The 13,147-nt window shown below is 41.3% G+C and overlaps 1 protein-coding gene across 1 annotated transcript in view; it reads right to left on the bottom strand.

Moving 5' to 3' along the window:
* Positions 1-12,913, bottom strand: part of RASA1 (RAS p21 protein activator 1) — a 50,882-nt gene extending 37,969 nt beyond the window's left edge. Inside the window, exon 1 of the mRNA XM_064642910.1 lies at positions 12,379-12,913. Coding sequence (XP_064498980.1) covers positions 12,379-12,758 — 380 coding nt within the window. The 5' untranslated portion in view covers positions 12,759-12,913. The remainder of the gene's footprint in view (positions 1-12,378) is intronic.
* Positions 12,914-13,147: the final 234 nt, after the last annotated feature.

Here is a 13,147-nt window from a genome sequence, read left to right as displayed (position 1 = left end):
CAATTTCAAAATGAGGAAGGTGGAAGTCTTAGTAAGAACAGAAATTACCAATAAAAAATTTACTGAGAAAAAAAAAGGCAGGATCATATGCAAACAAAACAATCGACTTTTCTGCAAGGGACAGGGATTTCTAACAATGACAGCACAAACGTGGGTGCTCCAATTTTCAGTCCAGAAGCTCTGAACAAGGAGAACACCCTCCTTGATGGCGACAGCAATATATATATTGGTATAGCCCACATATGGGAGGTCACTTTCTCTAGCACTGAACAAGCACTCTGTCCCATTCAACCATCTTACATCAACCCTACCAGAAAACATTTATTACTGGTAAAGCAAGGTTAAAAATTACTTGCTGCCCCTTTTAAGGAAAAGTTTGTTTTCTGAAATAAAAATATCGAGTTAACTTCTGAGTGCAACTAAAATCAGTGTCACTGAGTTGGTATTTGAAATATTAACTTCTGATGGAAAAAACACCGTATTTTACAGCTCACTATGCATTAGTGTAATGCACAAATTACTCTATATAGCACTACCCACAGAGATAAATATTAACGCTAAATTTAATACAAATTGCAGCAAAGCAGTCAGTGTTGAGCAATGATAACAGAGAACAGTTCAAGTGACATCATCCTCAGGAAGCCTCTGTAGATAGTACACATCTTTAAAGAACAGGATACATACTCAAGTGCAAGTATGTATGATACCATTAGAGTATGCAAAATGCTTGTCAAGAAATAACTACATTTTTCCAGAGAGCAGAATTTTATCACTAGACAAAACCAGTTTATTCAAGCAATATACAATCTAAGAGTGTTGAAAGACTTCGTAGTCAGAAGTGCACATCTTATAATTCATCTACTTATTGCCTGTTTTCAGTGTCATAGAAAGATGCACTCTACAAATTCGATATCAAAGTTCTTGAAGGTAATGATGCAAGCAGTAAAGACTGTTTTACAAAACTGAAGTATTTGATTTGATTTAAGGCTATTAAGTGCTCGGCTAAGGAGTTGCATTATATATTTTCTTAATACTTCTGTTAAACTGCTGTGGGGTTTTTTTTTGCTTTGAAATATACCCATAGATCAATTTTTCTGTGAATACTGATGAATGTACCAAGCACTGATGAAAAATGTTAAGAACACTTATGCTGTATTGTCAGTTACACAGAAAGATCCATTCAATGGTCAGTGCCAAAGAAAGTACAACAGAAATGAGTAAATTACAGAACCTGCCATATTTGTAATTTCATCAGAGAACAGACTGCAAACACTGTGAAGGATACGACCACACTACCATAATTTCTGAAATGAAATGAAGTCCCAGATTCTTTGGTTTTAACCTTCAATCAAGTATATTAGTGAAGCTTGAGCTCATTATTTCTGCAAAAATACACCAAAAGAAACCACCTCTCCCTCTGAGTTTTGTAAGTCAAGACCAACAACTTCAGTATTTTTCAACCAAAACAGCTTCAAGGTTAATGTTTTCACAGTCAGAAGCAATGCTTAACCATACAGGTTCTTAACAGATGCAAAAGGAAGTGCTATGTACAGTGCACTAAAAGTCTCATGAAAGGAATTACGATTTGGATTGGAAGGTATCACTTAAAAAACTTGCCTTGCTCTTCAAACATGAAGTTGCCACGTGGCTATGACTATCAAATGCCTGCACTCAAAACAATAATTCGCTACCACTTAGATGTATATCCTCCCTCATTGCAAAAGACAAGATCGCCATAATTTCTAGTTGCCTCTGCTTGCCCGCCTAGTCCTATCTAGGAACACCTGTGTATTTCTAACATTAACTCTGCAACTTCTTACATGCTGACAATCCACTATTTTCAGTGTGTTTTAAGCAAACAATTCAATGACATTCTAAATCACAGCTAGTGCTCTAACAATATAGTTGCTTTTACAACAAGATCTGAAAGAGAAAACTTTAGTAGCCTTGTAAGAGAATGTTATGAAATGATTCAAATATAAAATGTCCTACCAACTACAGATCACAATTCCGGTGGTTGTTTCTCTGACCACCTGTTTAACTATCTGCCTTAATAAACTTGTATAATTGTTTTTTATTTTGCTTCTAAGAGAATACTAATAATAGACTTCCATGTTTCCCAAACCAGTCAAAAACTGTGCATGAAAATACTTCCATCTGCCAGTTTAAATCAAAAGCAGCATGTTCAAAACCCCAACCCTATATATCAGGATCTTAATGACAGCAAGCAGACAGAACGCAGAAACAATAATATCACAAACAGCTTATGTATCAACCCAAGAAATACAGAGCTGTGCAAGAGAATGGTCTCTACACTACAGTCACAGCTACATCCAGTGGTTGACAGCCATATGCCAAATCATAAACCTCATGGAATAAGCTGCACTGCAGTCAGAGCTGTTACCTTTGGTCTGCATGCAAACAAGAGATCCTTAAATTTTCGTATGCTCCAAGGAAGATGCTGAGTACCACACACCCAGCCACACCAGTCCGATCAGGCCCAGCCAGCACTCTCTGCTGTGAGCAGGACTGCAGCTACACTGCATCCCTTTAGCAAGCCCACAGCAACAGGGCTTCTGGCCCCAACATGGACACACAAGGCACATGCAAGGCAGAGGCTGCTCACAAAGAGGTAGCAGATGGTAAATTTACCATGTGGAAGGAGTCAGTTGCTATTGTGCGTGGAAGCATGTCACGCTGTACAAGCAAGTCCTTTTATTTACATATTTCTTTTTTACATGTGGGAAACACAAGTATGAAGCTTTGCTGTTCCACTAAAGAATTCTGCTCTTACAGTACACTGCAATTTTTACTTGGGAACACAGTAGGTTAGTGACGAGACAATGAAAGATAAATTGCAGAAGGGGAGAAAAAGTGAATTTCAGCATTTTAGAACAAATACAGATGTTGATAACAGCTGCAGACCTCTCTATTTCCATATAGAAAAAGCTATAGTGCACAGAAAAAAAAGTCATTAAATGTCATATCCACTTCACTCACAGCTCTTCTCAGCCATAACTTGCTGCTTCCAGAAAACCCATTAAAAACAACAGAGAACTTGAAGGAGTCACATCAGAGCCCCCCTTTTAGCAATTCAGACACCGCCTCAGCACCTTTCACACATTACAGATTCTTGTTACCACCTCCTGAGACCATGAGCTCTGTTCCAATTAGAAGCAAAACAGCAAAGATTACCTAGAACTGGAGAAAATCCTCAATTTCAAAAGGCACACAGAAGTCTCAAGTACAATTTCATGAAGACAAAGGAGAAAATTACACAACAAAACATCTTGAATGTCTTCTTATTCTGTTAACATCAACCATGCTCCCCTCAAGCCTTCCATCTGAAGATTCAATGCTCCTATTCACTGTTTAAGTTTCATTTCAGTCTTACAGCTTCTCTCAGCCTAAAACGCATTCTTAGCTTTACCATTTGTATCCAGACTCTGCCTTTTAGCACTTTATCCCCCATCTCCATCAGATTTGTAAGGCTGATTACTGCCTTTATGCACATAATTTGTAGAGCTTAAACTAAATTTCAGTCAGACTTTACTAAATTCACCTCCTCCTCCTGTCTTATTAGTTACTATTCAGTAGTTACCAATTTTTGACCAAATCTTTGCAGCTCTCCACATCACAAAAAACTTGCTACCAGAAAAAGATCTGCAAATATGCTAAAATGGATGCACCTCTAAGATAAAGGAGCTCTGAGATGAACAAAACAGATCAAACAAAAACCTCAGTATGTCTTAACAAAGAGACTACACAAAGATGAAAGAGCAAGATAAGCATACAGTAGAAGAAGAATACATTTAATTAACTTCAGAAAGGGCAGAAAGGTTCTAAAAGTTTCAATTGCTGTAGCAAACAATGCTATAACTTTAAGAGACAGAGATGTGACAACAGCATAATATCCAGCACTGAAAAGATTGACTATCTCATTTTTTGCAAGAGCCACCAATAAGCAAGTGAAATACAGCTAAACCTGATGAAAAATAGCTCTTGAAACAGCTTGCATTTTTCCTACTGAAGGATCAGATTAGGAAATGAATTCTGGAATTCATTAAAGGTTTTAGCTAGAAACTTCCCATTTTTACATGCTATGTTAACTGGGCCCTCAGGTCAAAAATGCACCTTTTTCTGTTTGAACTGGGAGTAACTACTACAGAAATAATGTTAATAGTACTACACAAATAAGCAGATACTTTTTTACAATAATTAAGGAAATTCTAAGATGTTCTTCAACTTGTCAGCCATTACCCTCATTAAATCTACCAGAGGCTCCTTCACCTTTCTCTCCTCCTTCCACCTCACTCTCACTAACAAAGCACAGGTTTTGCTTTTGTGTTTCACTCTCACCTCCTCCTGCAAGCTGGATTGCCTCTCTAGAGAGATGTGTCATGCCCACAGATAGATAACTGCTTCTATAATGAGAAAACCCTGACAGTTTGTAGAGAGTACAACCCATACACAACAAATCTAATGACATGACATAAAATTGTGTATACAACTAAGAAGAGGAAAAAAAACCTGTTTCTAGATTTGAATAATTGAGATGATTACTACAGAGGCTTGGTAGTATTTTGCTTCTAGAGGAATAAAGACACTTCTCTATCACCCCTTTTAATTATGCAAGTATCCAAGCTTGAATCTTGTAACATCTCTCGTGCTAACTCTAAGACAGCAATATTGAGAAGAAATTGATTGATTTATGGTTACTCTTAAATTTTACATATAAAAAATGATGCAATTTATCTATAAAATAACCATAGAAAACCTAATCAGCCATAGAATATCCTATTGTGCATGTGCTACACATGGCTGAATATTTACATACATATGCATAATTTTATGGAAAGCAACAGGTGGGCTAAAAATAGTAACAATAAAGAAGGAGAACAAAATTTCATAGAAACATCTTACACAAATCTACACATAATAACCATATGATTCCTGAATTGATCATTAAAGGTTGGCTAAATCTAGATGGTGATCATCCCACTCCACCCAGCTGTGAGGCTGCCACTGGAGAACTGTGTCCAGTTCTGCTCCATACAAGTCAAGAAAGCTGTGAACAGACTGGAGAGGGCCCCAAGGAGGACCGAAAAAGATGAACAAAGGGCTGGAAAACCTGCCCTGTGACAAAAGAATGAGCTTGGCCCCTTCTCACTGAACAAGAGAAGGCTCAGGGGCATCTCATCACAGTGTTCCAGTAGTTAAAGTTATTCATTTAAACTCCCTCAGGAAGAAGAAAAACCTCACTGGAGGTTTTCAAGATGTGACTGGACAGGATGATAGATAATCTCAGCTATACTCCCTTTCCCATACAAGGACTCCCTGAAACAACATCTCAGCCTTGGCCATACTGACCACCATAACTGGCCTACTCTGGGCTCCAATTGGGAGACCAGGAGACACACTATCTGTAACGCTGCTGATGCTTTTGAGAACACATGCAGGATCACTCTTGAGGAGAAAAGGCAGTGCAGAAAGAATCATGTCTTGCAGAATATACCACCTAAGGAGTCTTTCTGCTGTGCCTTTTGCAACCGGTCATGCCTATCTCGTATTGGCCTTTTCAGCCACCAACGCACTTGCAACAAACGTGGGTAGAGCCCTTCCCAAATCTTCGTTCGCGAAGCCCAGCCATGAGACAAGATGAGATGAGACTCCCTTTCCCACAAAAGTTTGGGACACAGGATCTTCCAAGGTCCCTCCTAATCTGGGCCATTTTTTGGTTCTATGGTTCTATATATTCCAACCCTGATGAAACTTTATACTCACAAAAAAAACCCAAACAATTATACATCTAGATAGAATCACCACAGGTAACCACTGGGGATCATCCAGTTCGACCTTGCCCCCCCCACCCTGTACAGGTAGGATCAGCTACATCCAGTTGCTCAGGGACATGTTCCATTGCATTATGAACATCTTCCAACTACAGAGACTCCATGACCACTCTCAGCAATTTCTATCACTGTTTGACAACCTCCACCATTAAAAAAAAAAATAATTCTTTTGTATTTAGATGGAAATTCAAGTTTTTTAATTTGTCTCCATTGCCTCTTGACCTGTCACAGCAACCACTGAAGTTAGTCTGGCTCTCTCATCTCATCCCATCCCATCCCATCAGATCTTTATACTCATGTTTAAGACCCACTCAAGACTCCTCCAGAACAGTCCCAGCTCTCTTGGCCTCTCTTAATCTGACAGATGATTCAGTCCCTTCATCACCTTGATGGCCCTGCACTGGACTGTTTCCAGTAGGTCCATGTCTCTCTTGTACTGATGAGCCCAGCACCAGACACAGCAGCCTAGATGTGTCTCACCATTACGGAGGGAAAGGATCATCCCCCTCAAGCTGCTGACAATGCTCCTCCCAATGCAGCCCAAGACAACATCAGCCTTCTTGCCATGCAGGCACACTGGTGGCTCTGCTCAGGTCCTGACACCCACATCCTTTTCTGCAGAGCTGCTTTCCAAATGCTCTGCCCCACCAGGTGCTTGGAGTTACTACTCCCCACTGCCGGAGCTTTGCAGTTCCTTTGTTTAACTTCACAAGATCCTTGGCAGCCCAATTCTCCAGCCTGTCCGCATCATTCTGGATGTCAGCACACCCACCTGATGCAGCTGCTATTCCTTTCTGTTTTGCATTGTCTGTGAACTTGCTAAGGGTGCACGCACTCTGTCTCAGCATCCAGTTCATTAATCAAAATGTTATATAGTATTGGCCCCTGGATGCACCCTGGGGAATACCACCAGTGAGTTGCCTTCACCTGGACTTTGTGCTGCTAATCACCACCCTCTGTTCCCACTCATTCAACAAGTTTTCAGTGAGATGTCTGTCCTTTTACCTAACCTGTACACTGTGGGCTTGTCTGTGAGGAGGCTATGGAAGAAGGTTTCAAAAGCCTTACTAAAGTTAAGCTAAACTCTCTCCCTTTCTCCCAAGCCAATAACCTCATCACAGAAGGCTCTTAGGTTGGTTAAGCACAATTTTCCCCTCATAAATCCTCTCAGCACAACCCAAAATTTATACACAGACTCAAGTAATAACAGAAACTTTTTTCTGCTCTATCATTATCCAGAGGGATAAAGCAGGTATTTTACTTAAAAACAAAAACTGTTAAAGACTACCTTCAGTCTTTATATAGTATATAAAATTATATAAAGCTAGTCAAGTATCTACACCTTGTCAAGCATTGATAACATTTTACTTGTACTGATTGTACTCTGGAGGGACACTGAGGAACCCATACTGCAATACTTCAGTGCAGCACAAAGATCATGTTAAATCAAGATCTCTTCTCCTCTCTCCTATTGTGTCTACCAGCAAGACAAATACCAAGACTTTTTTTTGGTTTTGTTAAGGGAGAAAGATAGGTATGTAAGAAAATGGAGTCCTATGCTGAAGAGACCCACTCCCCCACTGCAAAATTTGTGTTCCTCCTTCTTCCACAGCCATAAAACATTAAGAAAAAAAAGATCAAGAAATTCACTATGGTATTACGCTTCTCAGTAGGGCAGGCCAATTGATGAAGTGTGGAAGTCCCACACTGATATTCTGGGAGTCACTCTATGACACAAAATAAAACATAAATAAAGAGCAGGTCAAGAGACTCTCGTCACTGTTTAAACAAAATGACATCATCTGATGTTAACTAGAAATACAGACTAAACTACTGAAAAATCCTCCTCAAACCTTTTCTAGCTTCAAATGCTGTCCCTCTTCTGGTTTTCTTTATCTGAAGCTTTCATTTACCTATGTAACCAACACGCTCGGTTTACTTACAGCTTCACTTCCTGTATGGGGTTAGGTACGATGCTGCCCCACTGTGTTTAACCACTCATTGAAGATCACACTTCTAATACCACACATACAGCCAGAACTAAAAACAGATTTATATTCAGGTCTGTTCTGTAAGTAGTCCCAACAGTACATTATCCACCAACCTGAGAAAAATAAGGTGTTTCCCTGCAATAGAGAACAGGAATTAATAAAGAAACTCATTACCTAAAAAGGAAAATATTCACTGCTAACTACATTAAGTGCTAAAAAGAGAAGAAACCTCGTACGCCAAAATCAATTTATACCACATTTCATTTTTTTTTTAATACAGTACCTAACTGAACATGCCAACATTATTTCCCCTCAGTTTCCAGTGCAACAGATTCATTCATCAGTCTGCAAAAGGGCCTTTCACCATTATTCGGAACAAAATTTCTTTTCATGATCTTCTGAAACAAACAAATGGTGCAGAACTCTGAACTTGACACTTCCAGCTCTCATGTGAAGATACTAGAACTTCACTCTGTGTTCAGGTGGAAAAATGTTCTACTGTCATGCAATCACTGCTTATTTATATTTCTCTACCCACCTCTGTCTTCAGCTCTTTTTCTCATTATGTTGCCTCAACAGGCACCAAGAGTGATTGTAAGAGTACATCTGCTTTGGGCAAGATTTGTTTTAACCAGCAAGATTTGTTATTTTGACAGCCGATTTTATTTTGTGTGATTGACCACTTTCACAGTTCAATTGATTTCCATTTCAAACTGATAACCACTGCTTAAAAACATCACATGAAAATGCCATTTTTCCTAGAATACTGGAACTGTTCCTAGCATCTTAATGCTACACTAGGATCTAAATCAATATTGTCAACTAAGATTTTAAATCAAATATATAAATAACTGAACCAGCATTCATTCACTAAATCTGAAGGCATTTGCTTACACTAGTTCAGCCTCTGTCATTGAGCTTTGCAAATGGGATAGAAGGCAGGGGACCTAAACAAGCACAAAGTTGCTCATTTTATTTCCTAGCATCCTGTGCCTCCCACCTAGCATTAAGCTGCAATATAAACACACCACTGCTGTGCTCCAGAAAAATATGAAAACACACACACAGTGAATAGACAGTTAAGCCAGTTTCACTCCAGATCAAAGATTTAAAAAAAAAAAAAAAAATCAACCCTACTGGGAGATTTTGAGTTCATGCATAAAGAGGATGTGTTACATGCTAACATATGTAACACATTCTCCCACTGCTCCAAAATTAAACACTAACACTAACATGTTCCTTAGGTACATGAAAAAGACAAGAGGAAATTAAGCACATTAGGTGCTTGCTAGCAAAGATGGACATATCCTGACCTCCCACAAAAAACTGTATTTACAGCATCCTGATGGGAAGTGTAGAACTTGTATCTGCTTCGCTTCCCATCTCTTCACATTACTTATTGTGAAAGACAGAATGTCAACTTTACAGTATTTAAAAGCTTTTTCATGTTTAAAAAAGCATTTGTCTATAACATCTTTATGGCCTAGAACTTGGAGACTGGGAACTCATATTTTGTTTTCTGTTTAGGCATTTTTGTTTGCTTTGGTTTTTTTTTTAAATTGTAAAACAAGCTAGGAGAAGAAGAAGTGATAAAGCTGTGTCTAAGTTTGTGAAGAATGCTTTAATTTTTTTTTATTTAAACTTAAAAGTCTAATCTAAAATTGTAGTATGAACCTGAAAAAACCAGCAGCAACATTTACCAGATAGTTCTCCCTACAGTCAGTAACCAATCATTCAGCAAATCCTGAAACATGATGCACGTCTATGGGAAGGAAAAGAAGCCTAGTGAGTCGTCACAATTATAAAAGAATTAACACCTTTTCATTCCTATAGAGAACAGTAATTTTGTATCACACAGAGCAAGGCCTGGAGTGAAGAGCATTCTTAATTTTCTGATGTACCCATAACATATTAGAAGCAACTAAGACAAAACCACGTGACAGAATCATGGAATTATCCACAAGCCACCCTGCATTTCTCCTATAAAAACTGAATGAATTAGGAGGAAGTGGGAAAGGGTGGAGCTGGCAGTCATATTTAAACAAATGGAACAGCAGTTTGCAATCACATCCAACTGGAGAAATTGAACACAAGTTTAAATTTCAAGATCAATTTCCATTCTTAAAGACTTACATTGGAGCTTTCCTGGTATGCAATGATGGATAATATTGATCTGTGGCTTTGGTAATAAATCAAGAGTTCAACTCCACAGAAACAAATGGTATAACTACAAAGAAATGGCACTTCCAAAATAAAAAAGCAGGACTGAAAGGACAGAATTTACTATTGACATATGCCAGCTGTATGACTTAACTGAGAACGGTAAAAACTGACACTGCATAGAATAAATAAGAGATGAATGAAAGGGGAAAAAAGCTTCTAAATAATCAGCCAATTTAATTTTTTTATGGAAAAGTCACACATCAAGGATAAAAACTATAAAGGAGAAGGCTAAATATTTGGAGGCACAAACTTCTGAAACAATTTTTAAGTGTATTTTACTTCTTGTCTGTTTCTGTACTTAAGAATCTTCAAGAGAAAAACATTTAGAGCTACAGAGCTAAGCCCTGGTGCTCTATAAACATCAATGCCCCTTTAAATAAGGTAAGTAGCCTTCTGAGCCAAGACAAAATCAGGGCTGCAGTGTTCCCCTAGCCTGTCCTTCTTGTCAGAAACCTAACATCCTCTTTTGTGAAAGGTAAACCATCATGCTTGCATATGACTTATAAGACAATATTCTAACTGCAAAACCCATTCCAAATTGTCAGTGTGGTAACAATTATTTAGCATCAAACAAGTGATTGCTCATAAATAATTACCCTGCTTTCCTTGCTTTTTGGCTTTTTCCTCAGTTCACTGAGGAACATAGCCAGGTCTGACAAAAGCAGTCTGAACTTTCAGAGAGAAAACCAGAAAAGCAGAATCCTGTACTTCACCAGCTTGGTACACAAGACTGAAAAGCATTTGCTTTTTACATGCTTCTATTTCCCACATTTCTGTCAAATCTGCCTAGTCCTATTTCTAGCTCACTAAGGAATTCTACAAGTTTAAGACTATTCAAAGACTGTCTCCACAAAGCAAGGCCTTAATATTTACAAACTTACACAAGTCCAGGAATTAAAAGAATAATGGACTGCCAGAAAGCCTATCAAGGTTAGAGAGATTAATTAAAAAAAAATACTACAGTGTTACAGTTTATGTTCTACATACAAAGACACTAGCTCCTGAAATCGTGAAAGTATGTGACAATGCAGAAGATAAGTCTGACAGTGGAGTTATGAGAGAACTTAAGAAAGACCCCAAAATTCAGATGGGTTTTTAAATTAACTGACATATATATATATAAAGATAACTGTATCTTAACTCCCTACATTATCCAGTATACTTGCCATAGCTTCAGGAACAACATATTTAGACACTGATGAAAGAATGTAAGCCTTTGAAGCAATTTCATTCTGGGGAGAATACGGTAAGAATATCGGAGAAAACAGTTATTTTTTGTTCTGATACAAGCCCTACAAGTACTTTGCGTAAACCTGCAGATTTTCTATAGTGAAACCCAAAGACTGCTTTTAGAGTACTTACTAATTACATGGACTCTACATAACATTATCTGATCTTATATTTCACACAATATAAACAAAGAAATAGTTTGCCTCTAGTGCAAGATCCCTTCTATTACCAGAACTGAAGGAATCCTGATTAACCTAATGTATGGATAAATACAAGAAAACCTAACTATAGGTTTACAATTTAGTCCAATTGTCTCCTCTCACCAAACATCACATAATTGCAAACAACTTTATTTTAAATTAGTTGAACAGCAAGACAGTTAGACACCATTTATAAAAATATCCCGTCAACACTTTAAAATACGGAACTGAATTTAATCCATTTTAAATCCATTGTCCCAGACTGCCTGAACTGTTAAAAAGACCAAACGTGCGCATTACTTTGGCTGTGTGTGTATATGAACTGGAAAAGAAAAGCGTTACTTTTTTGAGTAGAAGGCAATGCAATACACCATGATTACATGATATATTAAGTATTCTATGCCACGTTTAGCTTTTCTTCCTTTTATTAAAAAAAATGAAGTTTATGGCTCTAGGGAGAAGGCGCTACCAGAGATTGGAAAAGTTTCCCCCATAGGTAGCTTAATCCACAACCGGAATAACTCACTCTTCCTGGCAGCCTGCACTATCGCAATGAAAACTTGCAAAAAACTAACTCGAGCGCCCTTTTTCCTAGGAGCTGATCCCAATCACCACTGGAACATCAACTCTCGGTGAAGGGGAAGGAATCCGACCTCTCCTGCCGCCGTTCACCCCCCGGGTTGCGGACAGCGGGTGTCCCTCGCCCGGGCTGGGGCTCCCCGGGCAGTGTCCCGGTGCACCAGCCTTCCTGCTGAAGCGGAACCGAGAGAGGGAGGGAGGGAAGGCGAGGGGGGTGGGACGCAGAACTTCTGTGGGACTTCCAGCCGTCTGACACACTTTCCCCGGTGCGGCCCCCGCTCCCCAGGCCCGGCGGGTACTCACTGATTGGTGGGGGGCGCGTTGAGCGGGATGGCCACCTCCTCCTCCTCGTACTCCGGCCCGTCCAGCGAGTCCCCTTCGTCCACTGTCCCCAGCCCCCCGGCCAAGGGGGGCGGCGGCGGCGGCAGTGGGGGGAAGCCGGCGGTGCCGGGATCGGCGGCCGTAGGGGCAGGCCCCGCGCCCAGCTCCAGCAGCCCCAGCACGGAGCACAAAGCCGGCCCGCCCGGGGGGCCGCCGCCAGCCGGCAACGGGCCCTGCGGCCCCGGCGCCTTGCCCCGGCATACAGCGAGGCACTGCCCCGGCTCCCCGGGCGCCCCGGCCACCGCCGTCCCGGCCGAAGCGCCAGAGCCGCCTTCCTCCCCCGCGGCCTCGGCCGCCATCATGGTGAGCCTCGCCCCCCGCGCCGGCCGCCGCACGCCGGGGAGGAGGCGACAAAGGGGCCCCGGCCCCCCGCCCCCGCCCCGCGCCCCGCCCCGGCGGGGAGCGGAGCCGGGACGCGGCCGAAACTTCCCGGCGGAGTCGGGCCGGGAACAATGCCCGGCTGGGCGGGGGCTGGGCCGCTCCGAGCGCCCCGCGCGGTGCCTCGGCCCGCGCCCGCCCCGGGGAAGCGCCGCCCGCGCGCCCCGGAGCTGCGCGCCTGCGCGGCCACTCCGCGCTTGCGCGCGGGCTGCGGTCCCGGCGGGGCCGTGAGGGATCGGGAGCTGGAGCGGAGGGAGCCGCGGGGCCGTCCGGTAACAAAGGGAGCCACTCGCCGCTGAGGGGCGGGAACGCA

This window comes from Pseudopipra pipra, chromosome Z (genome assembly GCF_036250125.1).
Source record: "Pseudopipra pipra isolate bDixPip1 chromosome Z, bDixPip1.hap1, whole genome shotgun sequence".
Classification (NCBI taxonomy): Eukaryota; Metazoa; Chordata; class Aves; order Passeriformes; family Pipridae; genus Pseudopipra; species Pseudopipra pipra.
Note: the sequence above shows the minus strand (reverse complement) of the source record. Positions and strands in the feature narration are given on the sequence as shown.